General features: G+C 43.4%; 1 protein-coding gene and 1 long non-coding RNA gene across 3 annotated transcripts; both read right to left on the bottom strand.

The window, feature by feature from the left end:
- Nucleotides 1-57: 57 nt before the first annotated feature.
- nfkb1 (nuclear factor of kappa light polypeptide gene enhancer in B-cells 1) lies at nucleotides 58-17703 on the bottom strand. 2 transcript variants are annotated; one of them, XM_028460440.1, is made up of 24 exons: nucleotides 17418-17703; nucleotides 16354-16397; nucleotides 16122-16200; nucleotides 15483-15523; nucleotides 15279-15377; nucleotides 14005-14156; nucleotides 13619-13782; nucleotides 13375-13533; nucleotides 12417-12521; nucleotides 11391-11482; nucleotides 11185-11323; nucleotides 10987-11109; nucleotides 10801-10917; nucleotides 6600-6683; nucleotides 6297-6432; nucleotides 5982-6096; nucleotides 4859-5057; nucleotides 4617-4786; nucleotides 3739-3841; nucleotides 3388-3506; nucleotides 3224-3293; nucleotides 2961-3124; nucleotides 1405-1519; nucleotides 58-1331 (listed from the first exon to the last, which is right to left on the bottom strand). In XM_028460440.1, exons 2-24 carry the CDS (start codon nucleotides 16390-16392, stop codon nucleotides 1246-1248), a joined length of 2670 nt encoding a protein of 889 aa, XP_028316241.1. In that variant the 5' UTR covers nucleotides 16393-16397; nucleotides 17418-17703; the 3' UTR covers nucleotides 58-1245. The 2 variants fall into 2 exon arrangements, with proteins under 2 accessions (XP_028316241.1, XP_028316242.1); XM_028460441.1 differs by lacking the exons at nucleotides 58-1331; nucleotides 1405-1519 and adding an exon at nucleotides 2390-2634.
- On the bottom strand, nucleotides 1576-2357 carry LOC114471594 (uncharacterized). The gene is made up of 2 exons (XR_003674992.1): nucleotides 2280-2357; nucleotides 1576-2246 (listed from the first exon to the last, which is right to left on the bottom strand). It is a non-coding gene; the product is annotated as an uncharacterized LOC114471594 (long non-coding RNA).
- Nucleotides 17704-17822: the final 119 nt, after the last annotated feature.

Genomic DNA, 17822 nt, shown 5'->3' with positions numbered 1-17822 from the left:
CTTTTTATTGAAACTAAACCAGTGTGTGGCTTCAGATTTTCACAATAAAAGTCAGCAAAGGGTGTAAAACTTTATTAAAAAAAACCTGCTTGTTGTGAATGTACAGTTTAAATACTGGACTACACTTCCCACAATGCACTGCGTCACATATGCTCCCGGACAGAAGGGAGACAAACAAACGAACAAATTTTAAAAATAAAAATTATTAAACCTAAACACACAAACTGAGCTGATTGTGTGTCCATGAATGTTTCAAACTCACAAACAATAAAATAATATTTATAACATTTGCTGCTAATTTTGTCTGATTTGATAGTTTTTAACAAAGCTTTTAAAGCTGCCAGAGATGAAAAAATAACATGTTTTAGAACTAAACTAAAGGGAAACTGTAAGTTGAAATAAATAAGAATATATTGTAACTGAAATTAATGATGTTTTTGAATCCGTTTTTTTAAAAAGTGAACATTATTATTATTTAATTTAAAAATTTAGAGGAAACTACATTTGTAGTTGAGAGCTGAAAGTTCCTCCTAATCTTAAACCAGTGGTTCCCGACCCTTTTTGGGTCGTGACCCCATCCCAAGTTTGTAGCGACCCCCAAAGACATTTATTTTATTCTAGAATTATTTTGTCTATATTTTTATTCAGAAATTAATTTAGTATGTTTCTTAAACTCATTTTGTGTATTTTTGTTGTTAATTCATACATTATTCTGTTATTTTTATGTATTTCTAGTCATCTGGTTTGTTCATATTTTAGATTTATTTAGTTTTATTTTTTGTCCTTTTGTGTATTTTTCTATAATTTCATGGTTTTAAAAAAAAGAAAGAAATTTAGTCTAATTTTCTTTATATCATTTTGTTCATTTACTTTGGGGGCCACACACAATTAGACCATGGGACGCATGTGGTCCCCAAGCCTCCTGTTGCCCATACTGTAAAAAATTTGCAATATATATATTAGTAGACATTTCAGGCAACCACATTTAAATTAAAGGCGACCCCACATGGGGTCACAAACCCAAAGTTGAAAAAAGGTGCCTTCCATCATCCAGCCATAATAAACACCTGTGAGTGATGCTAACTCCTGCCACCAGGGGGCAGCGTGTGTTGGTGACGTCAATAAATTAAAGGGTAACCTACATGTTTGGAACACCGGTGCTGTAAATAAACCAGTTTTCAGACTGAGGGAAGAGGGAAAAGTTTGATTGGCTGACGATGGAGAGCCCATCAACCAATGGGAGGCTCACGCCGTGCTAAGCTCCACCCCACTGTCACACACGCCGCTGTCGTTACAAACGTCCTCCTTTGAATCCTGGACGTTAGAGCGACCTGGCGATAGACAAACATTAATATTATTAATAAACGCAACTCTTAACATCAATGTTAATGACGCTACGCTAACCTGTGGGTTCAACTTCCTGTTGCTGCTGCAGCGCTTCCTGCAGAACATTTAAAGCTCTGTGGTTTCCAACAGACGCCAGACTGGACAGAAGCTCCTGTACTGTTCCCCCAGACACCTGTGGACAGGAAGTGACCTTTTATTTAGACAGGAAGTTACTGTTCCCCCAGACACCTGTGGACAGGAAGTTACTGTTCCCCCAGACACCTGTGGACAGGAAGTGACCTTTTATTTATAGACAGGAAGTTACTGTTCCCCCAGACACCTGTGGACAGGAAGTGACCTTTTATTTATAGACAGGAAGTTACTGTTCCCCCAGACACCTGTGGACAGGAAGTGACCTTTTATTTATAGACAGGAAGTTACTGTTCCCCCAGACACCTGTGGACAGGAAGTGACCTTTTATTTATAGACAGGAAGTTACTGTTCCCCCAGACACCTGTGGACAGGAAGTGACCTTTTATTTATAGACAGGAAGTTACTGTTCCCCCAGACACCTGTGGACAGGAAGTGACCTTTTATTTATAGACAGGAAGTTACTGTTCCCCCAGACACCTGTGGACAGGAAGTGACCTTTTATTTATAGACAGGAAGTTACTGTTCCCCCAGACACCTGTGGACAGGAAGTGACCTTTTATTTATAGACAGGAAGTTACTGTTCCCCCAGACACCTGTGGACAGGAAGTGACCTTTTATTTATAGACAGGAAGTGACTCTACCCCCAGACACCTGTGGACAGGAAGTGGCCTTTTATTTATAGACAGGAAGTTACTGTTCCCCCAGACACCTGTGGACAGGAAGTGACCTTTTATTTATAGACAGGAAGTTACTGTTCCCCCAGACACCTGTGGACAGGAAGTGACTCTACCCCCAGACACCTGTGGACAGGAAGTGGCCTTTTATTTATAGACAGGAAGTGACTGTTTCCCCAGACACCTGTGGACAGGAAGTAACCTTTTACTTATAGACAGGAAGCGACTGTACCCCCAGACACCTGTGGACAGGAAGTGACCTTTTATTTATAGACAGGAAGTGACTGTACCCCCAGACACCTGTGGACAGGAAGTGACCTTTTATGTATAGACAGGAAGTTGCTGTACCCCCAGACACCTGTGGACAGGAAGTGACCTTTTATTTATAGACAGGAAGTGACTGTTCCCCCAGACACCTGTGGACAGGAAGTGACCTTTTATTTATCAACAATAGACAGGAAGTTACTGTTCCCCCAGACACCTGTGGACAGGAAGTAACCTTTTACTTATAGACAGGAAGCGACTGTACCCCCAGACACCTGTGGACAGGAAGTGACCTATTATTTATAGACAGGAAGTGACTGAACCCCCAGACACCTGTGGACAGGAAGTGACCTTTTATTTATCAACAATAGACAGGAAGTTACTGTTTCCCCAGACACCTGTGAACAGGAAGTGACCGTTTATCATCAACAAACGACAGGAAGTGACCATTCAGTCAACAACAATCAACAGGAAATGATGGTTCATTCATAAAAAATCAACAGAAAGTAACCGTTCATTCATCAACAATTGTGTGTGTGTTACCTGGTAGCTCTCTAACAGGGTCTTTGCTGGTGAGTCACACACGCTAAATGCTGAGTTGAGGATTCCTAGTCCCAGAGTGTGAGACACACTTTCCCACAATCCTTCACTCTCTAGGGTCTCACAGAGAGTCTGCTTCACCACCACATCCAGAGACGCCAAGTCCCCTACACACACACACACACACGCACACGCACACACAGAGTGCTCAGAGTGTGTGTGTGTGTGTGTGTGATGAGCTGCGCAGGTGAATAAATCAATCTCACCTTGAGGTGGAATGAAATCACAGTGAGAAGATTTGGATTTATATTCTTTACCGTTCAGGAGGTCCAACACCTACACACACACACACACACACACACCATGTGAGACCACAAGTTACACACACACACAATGTGAGACCACACATGTTATACACACACACACACACCTGTGGCGTAGCAGCCAGGTGCTGAGGAGTGTTTCCTGGTACATAGCCTTCGTCCTCTTCATCCTCCTCTTCCTCAGTGAAGAACAGCGGCTCTAAGTTCTCCTTCTCTGGGTCAGCGCCTGGAGCACAACACGTTATCCGTTAGCATTTGTTAGCCGTTAGCACAAACACGTTATCCATTAGCACAAACACGTTATCGTTAGTGTTTGCTAGCCGTTAGCACAAACACGTTAGCGTTTGTTAGCCATTAGTACAAACACATTAACCGTGAGCTTTCAATAGCTGCTAGCGTTGGCTAGCTGTGAGCGTTTGTTTCCATCAGGCTGTGAACTCACGGCGCGTTGTACATACCTGCAGCCATGAGCAGAGCGGTGAGTCTGACGGAGCCCCGCCCAGCAGAGACGTGCAGGGGGGTGGAGCCATTGAAGGTGAGGGAGTCCACCTGGGCGTTTCCCTGGCAACAGAGTTTATTATCTTCATCTTAGGGACATTTGATGGACATCAGTGTGTGTGCGCGTGCGTACGTGGGTGTGTGTGACCCGCATGTCATCCAGGTGCATTATTTTGGCGGGTCCACTTCCTGTCTTGCTGCCTGTATTTTCCACTTCCTTTAATGTTTGCTGTTGACTTCCTCCCTGTCTCTGCTGTGGCTGGTATTTGTTAGCGTTTCAAACAAAGTACGAAAACTGATCAACTAGAAACTTTTAAACTTTCACATTTCGTGAGTGTTTTTCCATAATATCGACACGTTACTGATCTAGAACCAACTGTCTACGTTGAAGCTAAAATATTTCACCAAGAAAAAAGTCGCTAACTTTGCTGTTTCCAACCCCCACAGAGCTTCCATACAGGTTGACCATCTGGCCGTACATGGGGAGTAGAACATCTAACCTTCCACTTCAAGGTAACACATTTAAGTTGTTCTTAAAGAATAGTTGACTTTAAACTGGAACTAATTTGTTTGGCCATTATTTATCATTCTCACCATCTTTAAGCACTTTTAAAAAACGCTTCTGAGGTTCGTTTAGTATTGATGTCTGTTTAAACGTAGCTGTTTTGAACTGTATTTATAAACGAACATGAATGAATATTTTGATAATTGATATTTAGTGCACTTATGAACATGAATTCATGACTTCGATTACTATAGTAATTTGGATTTAAAGAAGAGTCGTGATTATAATATATCTATCTAATAAATCAAAGATTGTGTGTGTGTGTGTGTGTACCTCCAGCAGAAGACATCCAGCCAAAGACAGGTTGTCGTTCTCAGCAGTGAAGTGTAATGCCGTGCGTCCACAGCTCAACTCCTGTACGTCAGGGTTAGCTCCGCCCTCCAGCAGTGCCCGCAGAGACCACAGCTGATTGGACAGCACGGCCAGGTGGATCGCACACAGGCCTGTTGCCATGGAAACGCAGAGGTATTGACGCCTGTGTGTGTCACTGTGTGTCACAGTGTGTGTGTGTGTACCTGCTGTGTTTGTGCGCTCCAGCTGCTCTCTTAACACTTTGTGAGTCAACAGGAAGTCCATCATCTCTCCTTCCTGTTGCACCGCCAGGTGCAGCACCGTGTTACCATGACGATCCGTCAGAGTCGGGTCGGCGCCGGCCAATAGCAGCGCTCGGACCGCCTCCTTCTGCTGAGTGATGACGGCCAGGTGCAAAGGAGTCTGGGTAAGGAAACACAATTAGGGTAATCATTTTCAACCTTCAGCCCATTTTTGCTTATTTTTACCATTTTTCTTACGACACCAAACTCACCATATTTTAATCTGTTTTCATCCCATTGCTCCTTTTAATGTATTTTTGCTACATTTCTCTCATTTCTGATATTTCTACATCACATTTTAATGACTTTTCTGCACATTTTTCTACTTTCCAGACATGTTCATCACTTATAAACACTTTCTACCACTTTTACACCTAATGTCACATATGTTGATCCATTATTGTCACTTTTAACCTCTTTTCACCAAATTTCATGATTATTTTTTGCCAATTTAACTAGATTCACCATTTGTTATAACATAACATAACCACTACAGCAGACATGGACTCGTCTATAAACAGTCACATTTACAGACCTTAGAGTCACTGTTAGCTTATCAATAAACAGGAGGATATTCATCACCTTTATAATAAGTGCTGACTAGGCACTGGGAGTGAGGTCCAAGGCCAAGACATGATGACTTGATAATAATGTATCATGTTTTTCTGCAGTCAGTGTCTTCTCCTCGTCCTTCTCTCTCTGCTCTGTTTCAGGTGTCGTGAAGCTGATGATGTCACTTCCTGATCTGTGGTTCACGGCTCAACTACTACATTTTTCAGAGGACCAGAGTTCACTTGTTTGCTCCGCACCAGAGTTCCAGTGACCTTTCACAGATCAAAAAAAGACCGGAGTATCCGAGGAAGTGAAGTATGGTGTGGAGCAAAGAGGATGTGTGAAAGCACCCAAAGATGAATATAATAATGGTAAACTTCCTGGATAACAGTGGATATTATTCAGACGTTTATTTTGGCGGTCGCAGGCTGAAAAGGTTGAGAACCACTGCTATAGAGGGACGCTCACAGCTGGGTAGGCGGGGCCTGTTTACCTGGTACAGGTGGTTCCTCATGTTGAGAACTTCCTCTCCTGGCAGAGCCGAAACGACCTGAGTGAGACTTTTCAGAGCCTCCTGCTGGTTGTGGAGGATGGCCAGGTGTAAACCCCTGAGGAGTCAGCGGTTTTATTTAAATTAGTAAGAAATCCAATCCTCATTAATCCTGACTCATTCTATTTAATTTAATATATAAATTACATATATAATTAAATATATAAATTAAATCTTTACAAATCCTGTGAAACATTTTTTAGGGTTCCACGGTCCTGCTTTCATTTTAAAAACACTTAAAAGTGTGATGATACTGACGTGTCTCCGTCATCATCCTGCGCCACCATCAGGGGGAGCTGTGGAGCCAGCAGGTAGGCGGGGTCTCCACTGACTGAGTAGTGAAACAGCGCCTCTAGCTGGCCACTCACGTCACTCACAGAGCACTCGTCTGCTTCTGGAAAGAAAAACCCACCGTGAACTACGTTGTGATTCTCACACACGTTTAACGTTTAAAAACGACATTTGTGGAATCCAAAGATAAACATTTTAAATACAAATAAAAAATGAACAATAAATAGACGCCGTCTGTAATGAGAAGCGTTTAAAACTCTAAAAATTCACCTCTGGCCTCCGTCGTCCCTCCCTGTAGCACAGCTCCAGACCCCGACTCATCGTCTGGATCGTCTCCGTCACTTCCTGTTGATGCTTTGATAAACAGGAAACACGAGTCACCTTTTGACTGGTCAGAGCAATGACACCAGGAACAAAAAACATCATCCATTATTCTCAGTCGAGGAAAACATTTCAGATGGTTTAGGAAAGCGGTTCCAAATTTTTCTTTGCGCTCAAAGAACTTTATTATTATTGTTTTAAAATTTTACGTTACTCTCGTAACCCCGGTTCTATGAGTAATATGAGTGAGATGTCTCACTATGGGATGTGACCTTTGTCTACATTCCTCAGAAGCACTCTATTGCACTTTGCCAATCCTGATTGGCCGGTGAAGCACGACAGTCCGCTGGGAGAACCTCCCGCCTCCTACAAAAGGAGGACACAAACAGGTGCGCAGCATTCAAATAAGCAAACCTCTTCTCCTCATTCGAGAAAGAAGGGCAGTCTGGTGAGATATCTCACTCATATTACTCATAGAATCGGGGTTACGAGAGTAACCTAAAGTTCTGTTTCATAATATTTTGTGAGATGTCTCACTATGGGATATAGAAACTCCCGTAGTGCAGACATGCTTATCGAGTGGCACCAGCCTTCAGGGCAGAAGTCTGATTACATCAGGACAATGAAACATCCAACATGTAAAAGCGGACAAACGTGAGGAGCAAGGAACAGCTCGCCGCAGCACAAATGTCCCGAACAGACACCCCACTGAACAAAGCCCAGGATGTGGCAAGACCCCGAGTCGAGTGTGCACGCAGACCCACAGGCGGCTGCAAACCCTGACTCGAGTAAGCCAAAGCAATAGCCTCCACCACCCAGTGTGACAGGAACGAACAGAGCACAACACATGAGACAGCTGCTCACCCTGTGAGGCAGAAAAGGCCAGCAGGTCAATTTGAGAACATGAGCACACCACCTTTGGCACAAAAGGTGCCAAAGGTGGGCCTCAGAATGATTCTCTCATCACCTGGGAAAAGCTGAGCACACGACGAGTGAACCGAAAGCGCATGAATGTCGCTGAACCTCTTGGCTGATGCCAGAGCCAGCAACAAAACAGCTTTAAAAGAGGCGAACCCCTGGAAAACAAACCATAGGTCCTTTCTGTGAGGGGGATATATTGGAATGTGGAAATACACATCTTTAAGGTCGACAGATGTGAACCAGTCATTCTGTCGCACCAGACGCAAAAGCAAGGAATGCGTGAGCATCCTGAAAGTGCCATTCCAGAGGCCCCTGCTCTAGCCCCATAAATCCAGGATAGGACAGATCCAGGGGACAAAGTGATGACGGAAGAACCGCCACACCCATCTAAGAGTGGGCCAAGGCCTCCTCAAAATCCGGGTCCGTCAAAATCTGGGTCCGATTTGGACGGCAACATAGGTCTCCGCGGAGACACAGCAGGCTGACGTGGGAGCAGGTGCGCCGACACAAGCGGCTCCACTGGCGGCATCCTGAGCACCCCGCAGCCTTCCATGGCCTTGCAGTCAAGGATGGAGGCACCTGCAACCGGGACCCTCACGGTGAACGGAAGGCTACCCCAGGGACGTGCTACTTCAATGAGCAGCTCAGAGAAGATGGGAAGGATTTTGCCTCGGAGTGCCCCTGGAAATGAGGAGCTTCTTCCCCTCATAGCGGTACCTGGTGGTTTCAGTCATAACGGCAGGCCAAGGAATGGCCAACCATGCAGCAGCGAGTTTACACACGTCCACCGTGTCCAGGCTCGGAGGATGGGAGACGGGCGTGCAGCCCTCCATGTCCTCCTGAGAGGCAGCAAAGGCGACCAACAGTCCGTCCCAAGCCAGGGTGACAAAGTGCTTGTCCTCATCATCCACACCCGAGGAGAGTGGGTCGAAGGAGTCATCCTCATAATCTCTACAGTCTATAACAAGGACGTCCTCGTCAAGCGGAGAGGTATCTGCCAGGTTCAGCTGAGAGCCCCAGCTGGCGCCCTGAGCAGCCGCAGCATCCAGTGGAGCCACCTTTTCTCCATCCACCGTGACAGGAGCGCCATGCGTAGAGGGAAAGGGGCCCTGCTTGGGCCTGCTCAAAGATGTGCTAGTCTCCCGTGGAGGCACCAGGTGTTGAACACTGCACAGTGCCGACATGAGCCCTGGGACTCGAACACCATTTGGGCATGTTCAATGCCCAGGCAGCTCGAGCAGGCTTCGTGCACATCCCTGTTGGAGATTCTCTCACCCATGGACAAAGGCGAGCCACATTGCATCCCATTCCCTCGGTGAGAGGAGCTTCGGCCTCCATTACCGCTTGACACAGGCAAGAAGACCAGATGGATTAACTTGCGCTACCACTTGGCTGCTAACACAGGTGCTAGCGAGGATGCAGGCCAATGTGCACCGGAACGTCCAAGACGTCGGGGACAGCATTGTGTTTCAAACGGCAGCTGGGTCGCTGTAGTTTGGAAGCTCGGATACCACGGTATGGAGCTGGAGCCGGGTCATACACCATCAGGGCCCAGGAGGGAGACTGACATGCGTAGGAGCCTGGAGGCATTGAGGGTCGTGGTCAGAGATGACAGCTAGTGTGCTGAGGTCTGTAAGCTCCAGCCTTGCAGCACGGAGCTAGCAGCGATGCTGTCACTGGAGTGAGAGGCCGCTTGAGACCAACAAAATCGCTCTTGCCATTTAGGAGATATATTTGCAGCGCCCCCTAGTGGCCTATATTATTCAAATTTGGCGCATACTTTCACAGTCACATGCCAACCAAGGATCTCAGATTTGGTGTTGTTAGCATTTATTTTGACCGAGATATGCAAACAGTTTGCGTTTTTATTGCTAGCTAGAAAATGTACTTTGAGAAAATATAATTTTCGCATATTTTGACCGAACAAAATTCTTTATTCAACTTTAGATCAAGTACAACTGAAGAGTCTATGTAACAAGTTTCACGCTGATTGGACAAAACCTCAAGGAGGAGTTAGAAAAAGTAGGTTTTTAAGTTTTCGCGATTTTCTGCCAACAAAACTTAAAGCGGAAATGGGTGTGGCTTGGCCCAGCTGATCCTGTACTATTCAGGAAATCTGTGGATATGAGATTTTTGAATGTGCAACATACGGTGTGGGAGTAATAGGTGTTGACCTTTGGTTATAGCGCCACCTGCTGGTGGACATATGTGAGTTTCAAACTCCATCAAGGTATTGCTACCCTGAAGCCACACGCCAAATTTGGTTATCCTATCTTAAACGGTTTCTGAGAAAAGCTGTCCACTTTAAAGGTCTTATATCATGCAAATCAACTTTTTTAAGTTTTTAACCTTGTTAAAATGTTAATTCTTTATCAAAAACTCCCCCAAAGTATTACTGGGTTTCCTTCCTGCATCTCTGAGAAATCCTCAATAATCCTGCTCTGTGAGCTGCTTCTCTGCCTCTTCTGAAAACCGGTTCATAATGCTAGTGACGTCACTAGAACTCTGAACCGCCCCCTCCAGGAAGTGCCTGCTGCTGGTGCCACGCCTCCACAGTGAACACTGCAGTGTAGGTACCCAGGGAGCAGACGTCGTATCATCTTAGACTTGATGTGACGTGTTTGTGACCCAATGCGACGCAACGGTTGAGGTGATAAACAAATGATTATCACCTTAAATGAACTATTCCTGTATTTAATAAAGATGAGGAGAAGAAAGTAAATTAGCAGCTTTAAACTCCTGTGAGTGTTTGATTCTGCTGCTGGATGAACACAGCGCTGAAAACAATAACAGTGTGTGGATAATAAGAGAAAATCACTTTGGTGATCACTGATCTGCCTCAGAGTGAGTCATGCAGGCAAATCAGTGTATAGACACGCCCACTCATGAATATGCATAAGCAGGCAGCAAACAGCCGAGTTTGATAAAATAAACCTCAAATACTATGATTTTGAGATTCTTAGAACAAATAGAGATGATGGTAAAAAATGCATGATATGAGACCTTTAACTCGGACGGACGGAGCTCAAACCTATATCCTCCTTCCACTTCGTGATGGGAATAATAAACTGGTAAAGTTACAGCACTCTGAATTCCCAGTTAAATGAACCAAACTAAACACTTCCTCCACTTCCTCCTCCACAATAAAAGAGTCTATTAGCTCCAAATCTGTCTGGTTCTTTGGTTGGAACACACTGCTTTACAGGTTTGTATAAATCTTTGACCTCACAGTGTTTGTGTCCTCCTGAGTATCCTGTGGAGAATCCTCCTCCTCCTGCTCCTCCTCCTCCTGCTCCTCCTCCTCCTGCTCCTCCGTAGCTGTAGACGTTGTAGCCCTGATAATAACCTGTAGAATGAATCAGACTAAGGTCACTCTGATTTCTGTCTGATTGATGGACAAGTCCTGTTGCCGGACCTCCTCTTGTTCCTGCTCCTCCTGCGGCGCCGCCTCCTCTGAACAGACCTCCTCCTCCATGGCCGCTGTGGTCCTGGAAGTTTGGCAGTGTCTTCTGCCTCTTCCTCTGCACCTCCTCCTTATCTGAAAATTCATGGAGTCATGTGACCTGTGAGGGATCTAGAGCTCTGGTCATGTGACCTTGACCATGTGACCTACCTATGATCTGAGGGTGGTAGGTGAAGGGTTTGGGGTCACTGGTCTCATTGTCTGACTTCCTCTTCAGCTGCACAAACACAGACGTGGGCTTCTGGAGGTTCAGGTCTCGGTACTTTGGAGTCTTGAAGACAATGGCGAACTGTTGCCATGGCGACACATCAGTAACTGCTCCCCTATGCGTCAGCATTAGCAACGTAGCTACTGACCTGTCTGTGGACGTCTGTGGGAGAGAAATCTCCAAAAGCTTCCCACGTTAACCCCGAATCATCCTCCTCGAAGAACCTCACCTGGATGTCGTCTGCACACACACACATTTAATACACACGTTTAATGCACACACGTTTAACACACACACGTTTAACACACACGCTTAACGTACACACGTTTAATGCACACATGTTTAACGCACACACACACATTATGCACACATGTTTAACGCACACACACACATTATGCACACATGTTTAACGCACACACACACATTATGCACACATGTTTAACGCACACACACACATTATGCACACATGTTTAACGCACACACACACGTTATTTTTAACACACACGTTTATACGCACACATACGTACAACACACAGACACGTACAACACGCAAACATACAACACACACACATTTAATGCACACGTTTAACACACATATGTACAACAAGCACACATTTAACACACACATTTAACGCACACGCGTGCGTCTGCAGTATTTAAACTTTTGCGTTTGCAGTATTTAAATGAGTGTGTTTGCAAACACACATGATCAAACTGAACTCTGACCTTTCTGAACCTCGTCACATACACGCGTTTAACACACATGCTTAACGCACACATTTAACACATACGCTTAACACACGTTTATATGCACACGTTCAACACACACACGTTTAACACACACACACGTTTAACACGCACACAAGTCTAACAAACATTTAATGCATACACTTAACACACACACACATTTAACACATGTACAAGATACACACGTACAACAAACATACGTTTAACACGTACACGTACAACAAACACACACACACACGTACAACACATACACGTTTATCACACGTATGTACAACAAACACACATTTAACACACACGTACAACACGCGCACAAACACAAAAGTTTAAGACACACACGTACAACACACACACAACACACACGTGTACGTCTGCAGGATTTCAACGTGTGCGTTTGCAAACGCACACGTTGATCAAACTGAACTCTGACCTTTCTGAACCTTGTCACACAGCAGATAAACCTCCTCTCCTCCACTCACACACCCGGCCGTTCTATCCATCCTCACAATCTTCAGGTTGGAGGCGTTTGGAGCCTCTGAGGAGAAAAGACAACACAACGTTCATTGTTCTTTTCATGAAAAAGGCTAAACAACAATGGCCCCGCCCCTTTTATATTGGCCTGGTGAAATGGGTGCACGTTAATGTGCCATTATGAGCAGATCTATTCTTTATCAGAATCACAATTCCTTTATTAATCACTGGGGGAAATTGTTTTTGTTACAGCCACAGAAAAAAAATCACAAATAAAAGAATAAAAACGTTAACAAAGACAAAAGAAAGAAGAAACAATAAATAAGTGTATAATTAAGTAAAAGACTGTTAAAAATAGGGATCAGATACACACACATTACAGTAGTAGAAAACAAAGTAGGATAGATAATAATAATAATTATTAATAATAATAATAATAATAATAATACAAATATGATTTAGATATGTACAAAAACTGAGCTGTGAGCTTACAGTGATGAATTATACAGTCTGATCTTTACAGACAAGAATGATTTCCTGTGGCGTTCTGTGGAGCACCGTAGTTGGATCAGCCTGGTGCTGAAGGTTCTAAAGGTTCTAAAGGTGCTGAAGGTTCTAAAGGTGCTTCTGTATACGTCTGGTATCATTGGGTGTGTGTGTGTGTGTGTGTCAGTTTCTGCTGTCATGAAAGGAAACTGTGAGGTAGAGAAACCAAAGCAGCAGGAAGAGGGAAGTGAAAATGATACTGACACACACACACACACACACACACACACATCTTCCAATTGCACAATATCTGTTTTGATTTTTATATGTACTGTATATAAATATTAAATGGTTATCAAATAATTCTTTTTTAATAATGTTTGCATGTGTAATGGTTGAATGATTATTAGTGAATGGGCCCACAGACTCACTGCTGTCATAAATGGGTTCCGACACCACAGGTTCGAGTCGTCGTGAGAATCCTCCGTCACTGTCGGGTAGAAAGGCTGTGAACATGAGTCTGACCACGCTGAGGTCCATCTCCTTAGCCTGGAGGGACGCTGCGCTGCTGATGATGCTACGCTGGTGGTCTGATCACACACACACAGAGATCAAAGGCACATCAAAGCAGAAGTGGTGTGTGTGTGTGTGTGTGTGGTAAACACGTCCACTAACCACTGAGCTCTCGGGGAACTCTCACTTCTCCCTGCAGGCTGTCGATCTCTGGATGGATGAACACTCCACAGCTGTGACCCATCCTACAGGCCTCCACCATCCGATCCTCCAGAGTCTTTGCCACATTCTTCTTTGTCACATGTAAGATTCCCAGGTTAGGAAAACTGAGGGAGAACAAACGAAACGACTCAGAGGTCAAGTGTCCTCTATGGACGTATGTCTGCGTACATCGCTGTGTGTGAGTCTGCGTAAGTCTTTCTGCGTGTCTGTGACTCTGTCTTTCTGTATCCAATCTATGCATGTTTGAGTCTCTATGTGTGTGTGTGTGTGTGTGTGTGTGTGTGTGTGTGTGTGTGTGTGTGTGTGTGTGTGTGTGTGCGTCTAACCTGATGGTGGTGTCCTTCGGCTGTAGGTCAGTGATACAGATTCCTTTGTCGCACTGTTTTCCCACCAGACTGTGAGCGTGTAGCTGAGGGTGAGGAGTCAACGCCGTCACCAGCTGAACCACAACACGAGCTTGGCCCTGGTAGTTGCAGATCTAACACACACACAAACGCACACACACACGATTGTCTTTTTTCCAGATCTCAGCACACTGTGAGATGTAGGCATTGTTTTTGTCTCTTGTGTATTTTTTGGTTATTTTGTGTTTTTTATAATTTGTTTTGTATGTTTTGCTCATTTTGTGTCATTTGGTTTCTCAGATTGTCAGTTGCATCTCAATGGACCGTCTGTCTGTCTGTCTTCATTACACCACCTCCAGATTCATCTGCTCACTTCAAACTGTTCAGTTTCCTGTCAGTGGCTCGACTTTACTTCCTGATAATTACACGTGGGTTTTCAACGCAGTGAATTCCCCGAAGACACCAGACGTTACAGACGTGCACGTCTGCGTGGGCGGGGCCGACTATCAAGGCGGGGCGGGGCAGGTCGGGGCAGGCAGGAGAATTCTCCTGAAGTTTTCCTGAAGCTGAAGCTTCATCAGAGGAGGAAACATTTACAGTTACATCATCCAATCATTGACGTCCCGATGTTCTCCACCAATCACTGAGCTCATTCTCATCCTCACACCTCACAATAATGTCATCCAGTCACAGGTGATGACCAGAGTGGGCGTGGCCACAAACGTGTGATTGGTAATTTTGTCCATTTCTATTGTCCTTTTGTGTATTTTATTAATCATTTTGTGTATTTTTATTGTCTTTTTATGTATTTTTATCATCTTTTTGTGTATTTTTTGGACATTTTATGCATTTTATCATCCTTTTGTGTATTTATTTGGTCATTTTGTGTATTTTTATAATTCTTCTGAGTATTTTCCAAACCAATCACTGTTCAATCACTCAGACGCAGTCACCAGTTGGTTTGAAACACCAAAGTCTCTCATCTGAGGTGTTATGACTACTTCCTCACACAAGGAGAGTTTCAGCAAACTAGTCAGTACTCAACGGCCCCTACTCCTTGAAGAGTCACTGACACGTGGATGACGGGGTCGCTGCAGTGAAACGTGAACGTTGAAGGAGCTCAGAAACCACAACAGGAAGTGAAGATGAACTTCCTGAAGAATCAGACTGTGTGTGTGTGTGTGTGTGTGTGTGTGTGTGTGTGTGTGTGTGTGTGTGTGTGTGTGTGTGTGTGTGTGTGTGTGTGTGTGTGTGACCTTGATGGTGGGGTAGGTCTTCCTGTTCTTCTCACTGGACGCTCCAGGTAAACCTCCGTGAGACGGACCTTCACAGCCGTACCTGAACCTGAAACCACGCTGACACACACACACACACAACTTTGTTCACTAAATGTATTGATTGCTTTAGTTTTATTGTGTTTTTGTTGTGTTTTAATTGACTATAAATGTTATTTGTCTCACCTGCTTCGGCTGCTCCAGGATCTGCAGGTACGGTCCGTCCACTGAAACACACAATCAGTGTTAAACACACACACACAGCTTTGTTTTGTTTTATTTTTCAATATTTATGGAATTATATCATTTGAATGCATTTGTTATTGTTTGACTACAGATAAATATTTTTGTTATTTTCTAATGTCTCGTTGATTTTATTTATATTTTTTATGCTTCTAGCTATGTTAAATGACTTAATTTGGGTGTTTTACTTTTATTTATTTAAATTTGTCACGTCCACAGTTTGGGTTTTCCTTGTTTTATTTTGACACTTCCTGTTTTGTTTTCTAGTTTTCTCTGTCACTCCAGGCTGCTTCACCCTGTGTTCACAGCTGTCATTAATCAAACTCGTTAGTTAGTCTATTTAGTTCCTTCAGTGTTTCTGGTTTTTTTATTTCCTAACGACTGATCCAACATCGTCTCCTTGTGCCTTTTCTGACTTTTATTCCTAAATGTAACCTCAGCTTCTCCCTGTAATCTTCTTTGTTTGTTTTTATTGATGCATCTTGTTTTTCATTTGATATTTTATATATATATATATATATATATATATATATATATTTTTTATTTTTTTCAATGCCTGAATATGAATCTTTGCTACCTCACCTGTCTGCAGTGACGCCGTCTGAGACATAGTAGGAAAGTTGTGGAACTCCCATCCCGGGTCCATGATGTTGTCAAAAATCTGCAAAAGACCAACAAATGGTTTGACACACAAAATAAAAACATAATTTATTACAAAGCAAACACATGTTAGAACATTATTTAATTTTCCATTCAATATAAAAAGCATGAATTGATATTATTCATATTTCTATAAATTAATATTTGAAGTTACCTGATTGTGGGTGTGAAAGCAGTGCTCGTCTGCAGCCATGATGTCTACAGACGACAAGCACACGGTTCTATTACAAATATTATATATTTTTAATGTTTAAACAAACATTCATTTATTTGTTCCTGAACAAATATATTATTTAACAAACACGGCAACAATGTTTCTACTTGTTTGTGACGTCACTTGTTGCCACTTCGCTCGGCATTTTGTTTTATATTTTCCTTTTTTTGTCATTTTGTGTTTTATCGTTTTTGTGTATTATATTGTCATTTCACATATATATATATATATATATATATCTTTTATCAATTTATGTATTTTTTTAAACGTAATGTCTTTCTTGGTCATTTAATGAACAATGATAATGATTCTACTTGTGACGTCACTCGTCGCCGCTTCGTTACGCGCGTCCCCACAGTAGTAGCTCGTGAGCTAGCTAATGGCTAACAGCTAGCCCCCTGTTTGTTGTTGTTGACGCTGCTTTGAGCACAACAACAACAACAACAACGTAACAAACAAACATGTCGTCCACACCGCGGTGTGCTCCGCTAACTGTTCTGTGTGTGCGAAGAAAACACCACGTGAACGAAATCGAAGCGTTTCTTTTCCAGGAAATGAAACATTTAGTGAAAATACACAAAATAATCCGCAACAATTTAAGACCTTTATTAATCTAAATTCGGCAAGTTGAAATAAAATTGTTGGATTTTTAAAAATAAGTGTTTGTTTACTCTTTTCTACGCTGTCTTTGACCTCTTAAAAAACTGATGATCAAGTGGAGAAAATGATCTAAATTTACACAAATAGTTTGTTGAAATGTAGAAAAACCACGCCGAACACGCTATCATGTGTGATTAATAATGATGCATTTCTAAAAGTTGTTAAATTAATTAAAGTGACAGTTGAAGAAGGAAAGTTTGACGTTTTGTTGATGAACTTTGGCAGAATGATTCTGACTATAAGGAAGTGATCGCAGAGCTCGGACAGGAAGGAGTTAATAACGGGGTTTTTAACGGAGGCTACCGGTGAACGTGGCGGCTACCCTGACCCGGCCTCTCGGTTACCTGCTCAGGTGGATCAGGTGTGTCTCAGCGGTGTTTCTTCTTCTTCTTCATCAAAGCCGAGCAGCATCACCACGCCATGTTGGATATGAAGGACGTGCTGACGTAGGAGCGGCTCAAAGATGCAGAGAACAGTCCGACTTACAGCGTCTCCAGACGGGCAGTCCGACCTCCGACCTCCGACCTCCGAGGGTAAGTTTTACTAAAGTTTATTTCACTTTAACTAAAGTTCACCAACGTTTCCTTCCCTACGGGAAACCCCCCCCAGTGACGTCACAGCCCCCAGAGAGCAGACGGAGAACAGAGCACTCACTCTGAGCACAAAATAAAAACCCAAGAATATTTTAATATAACGCGTTTTAAGATAAAAACAAATATGAAAGCTGAATTATGACAATAACATCACTA

This window comes from Gouania willdenowi, chromosome 10 (genome assembly GCF_900634775.1).
Source record: "Gouania willdenowi chromosome 10, fGouWil2.1, whole genome shotgun sequence".
Classification (NCBI taxonomy): domain Eukaryota; kingdom Metazoa; phylum Chordata; class Actinopteri; order Blenniiformes; family Gobiesocidae; genus Gouania; species Gouania willdenowi.
The sequence above is the reverse complement of the archived record's forward strand: the minus strand, read 5'-3'. Positions and strand labels throughout refer to the sequence as shown.

What these genes read in the sequence shown, in the direction of transcription:
- nfkb1 (XM_028460440.1), bottom strand. Translation starts at nt 16,392, where the DNA reads ATGGCTGCAGACGAGCACTGCTTTCACACCCACAATCAG. An exon ending in AGACCTACCCCACCATCAAG is followed by an intron (nt 14,157 to 15,278) that starts GTCACACACACA and finishes TGTGTGTGTTAG; the next exon opens with ATCTGCAACTACCAGGGCCA. An exon ending in GTGTGACAAGGTTCAGAAAG is followed by an intron (nt 11,483 to 12,416) that starts GTCAGAGTTCAG and finishes GTGTGTGTGCAG; the next exon opens with ACGACATCCAGGTGAGGTTC.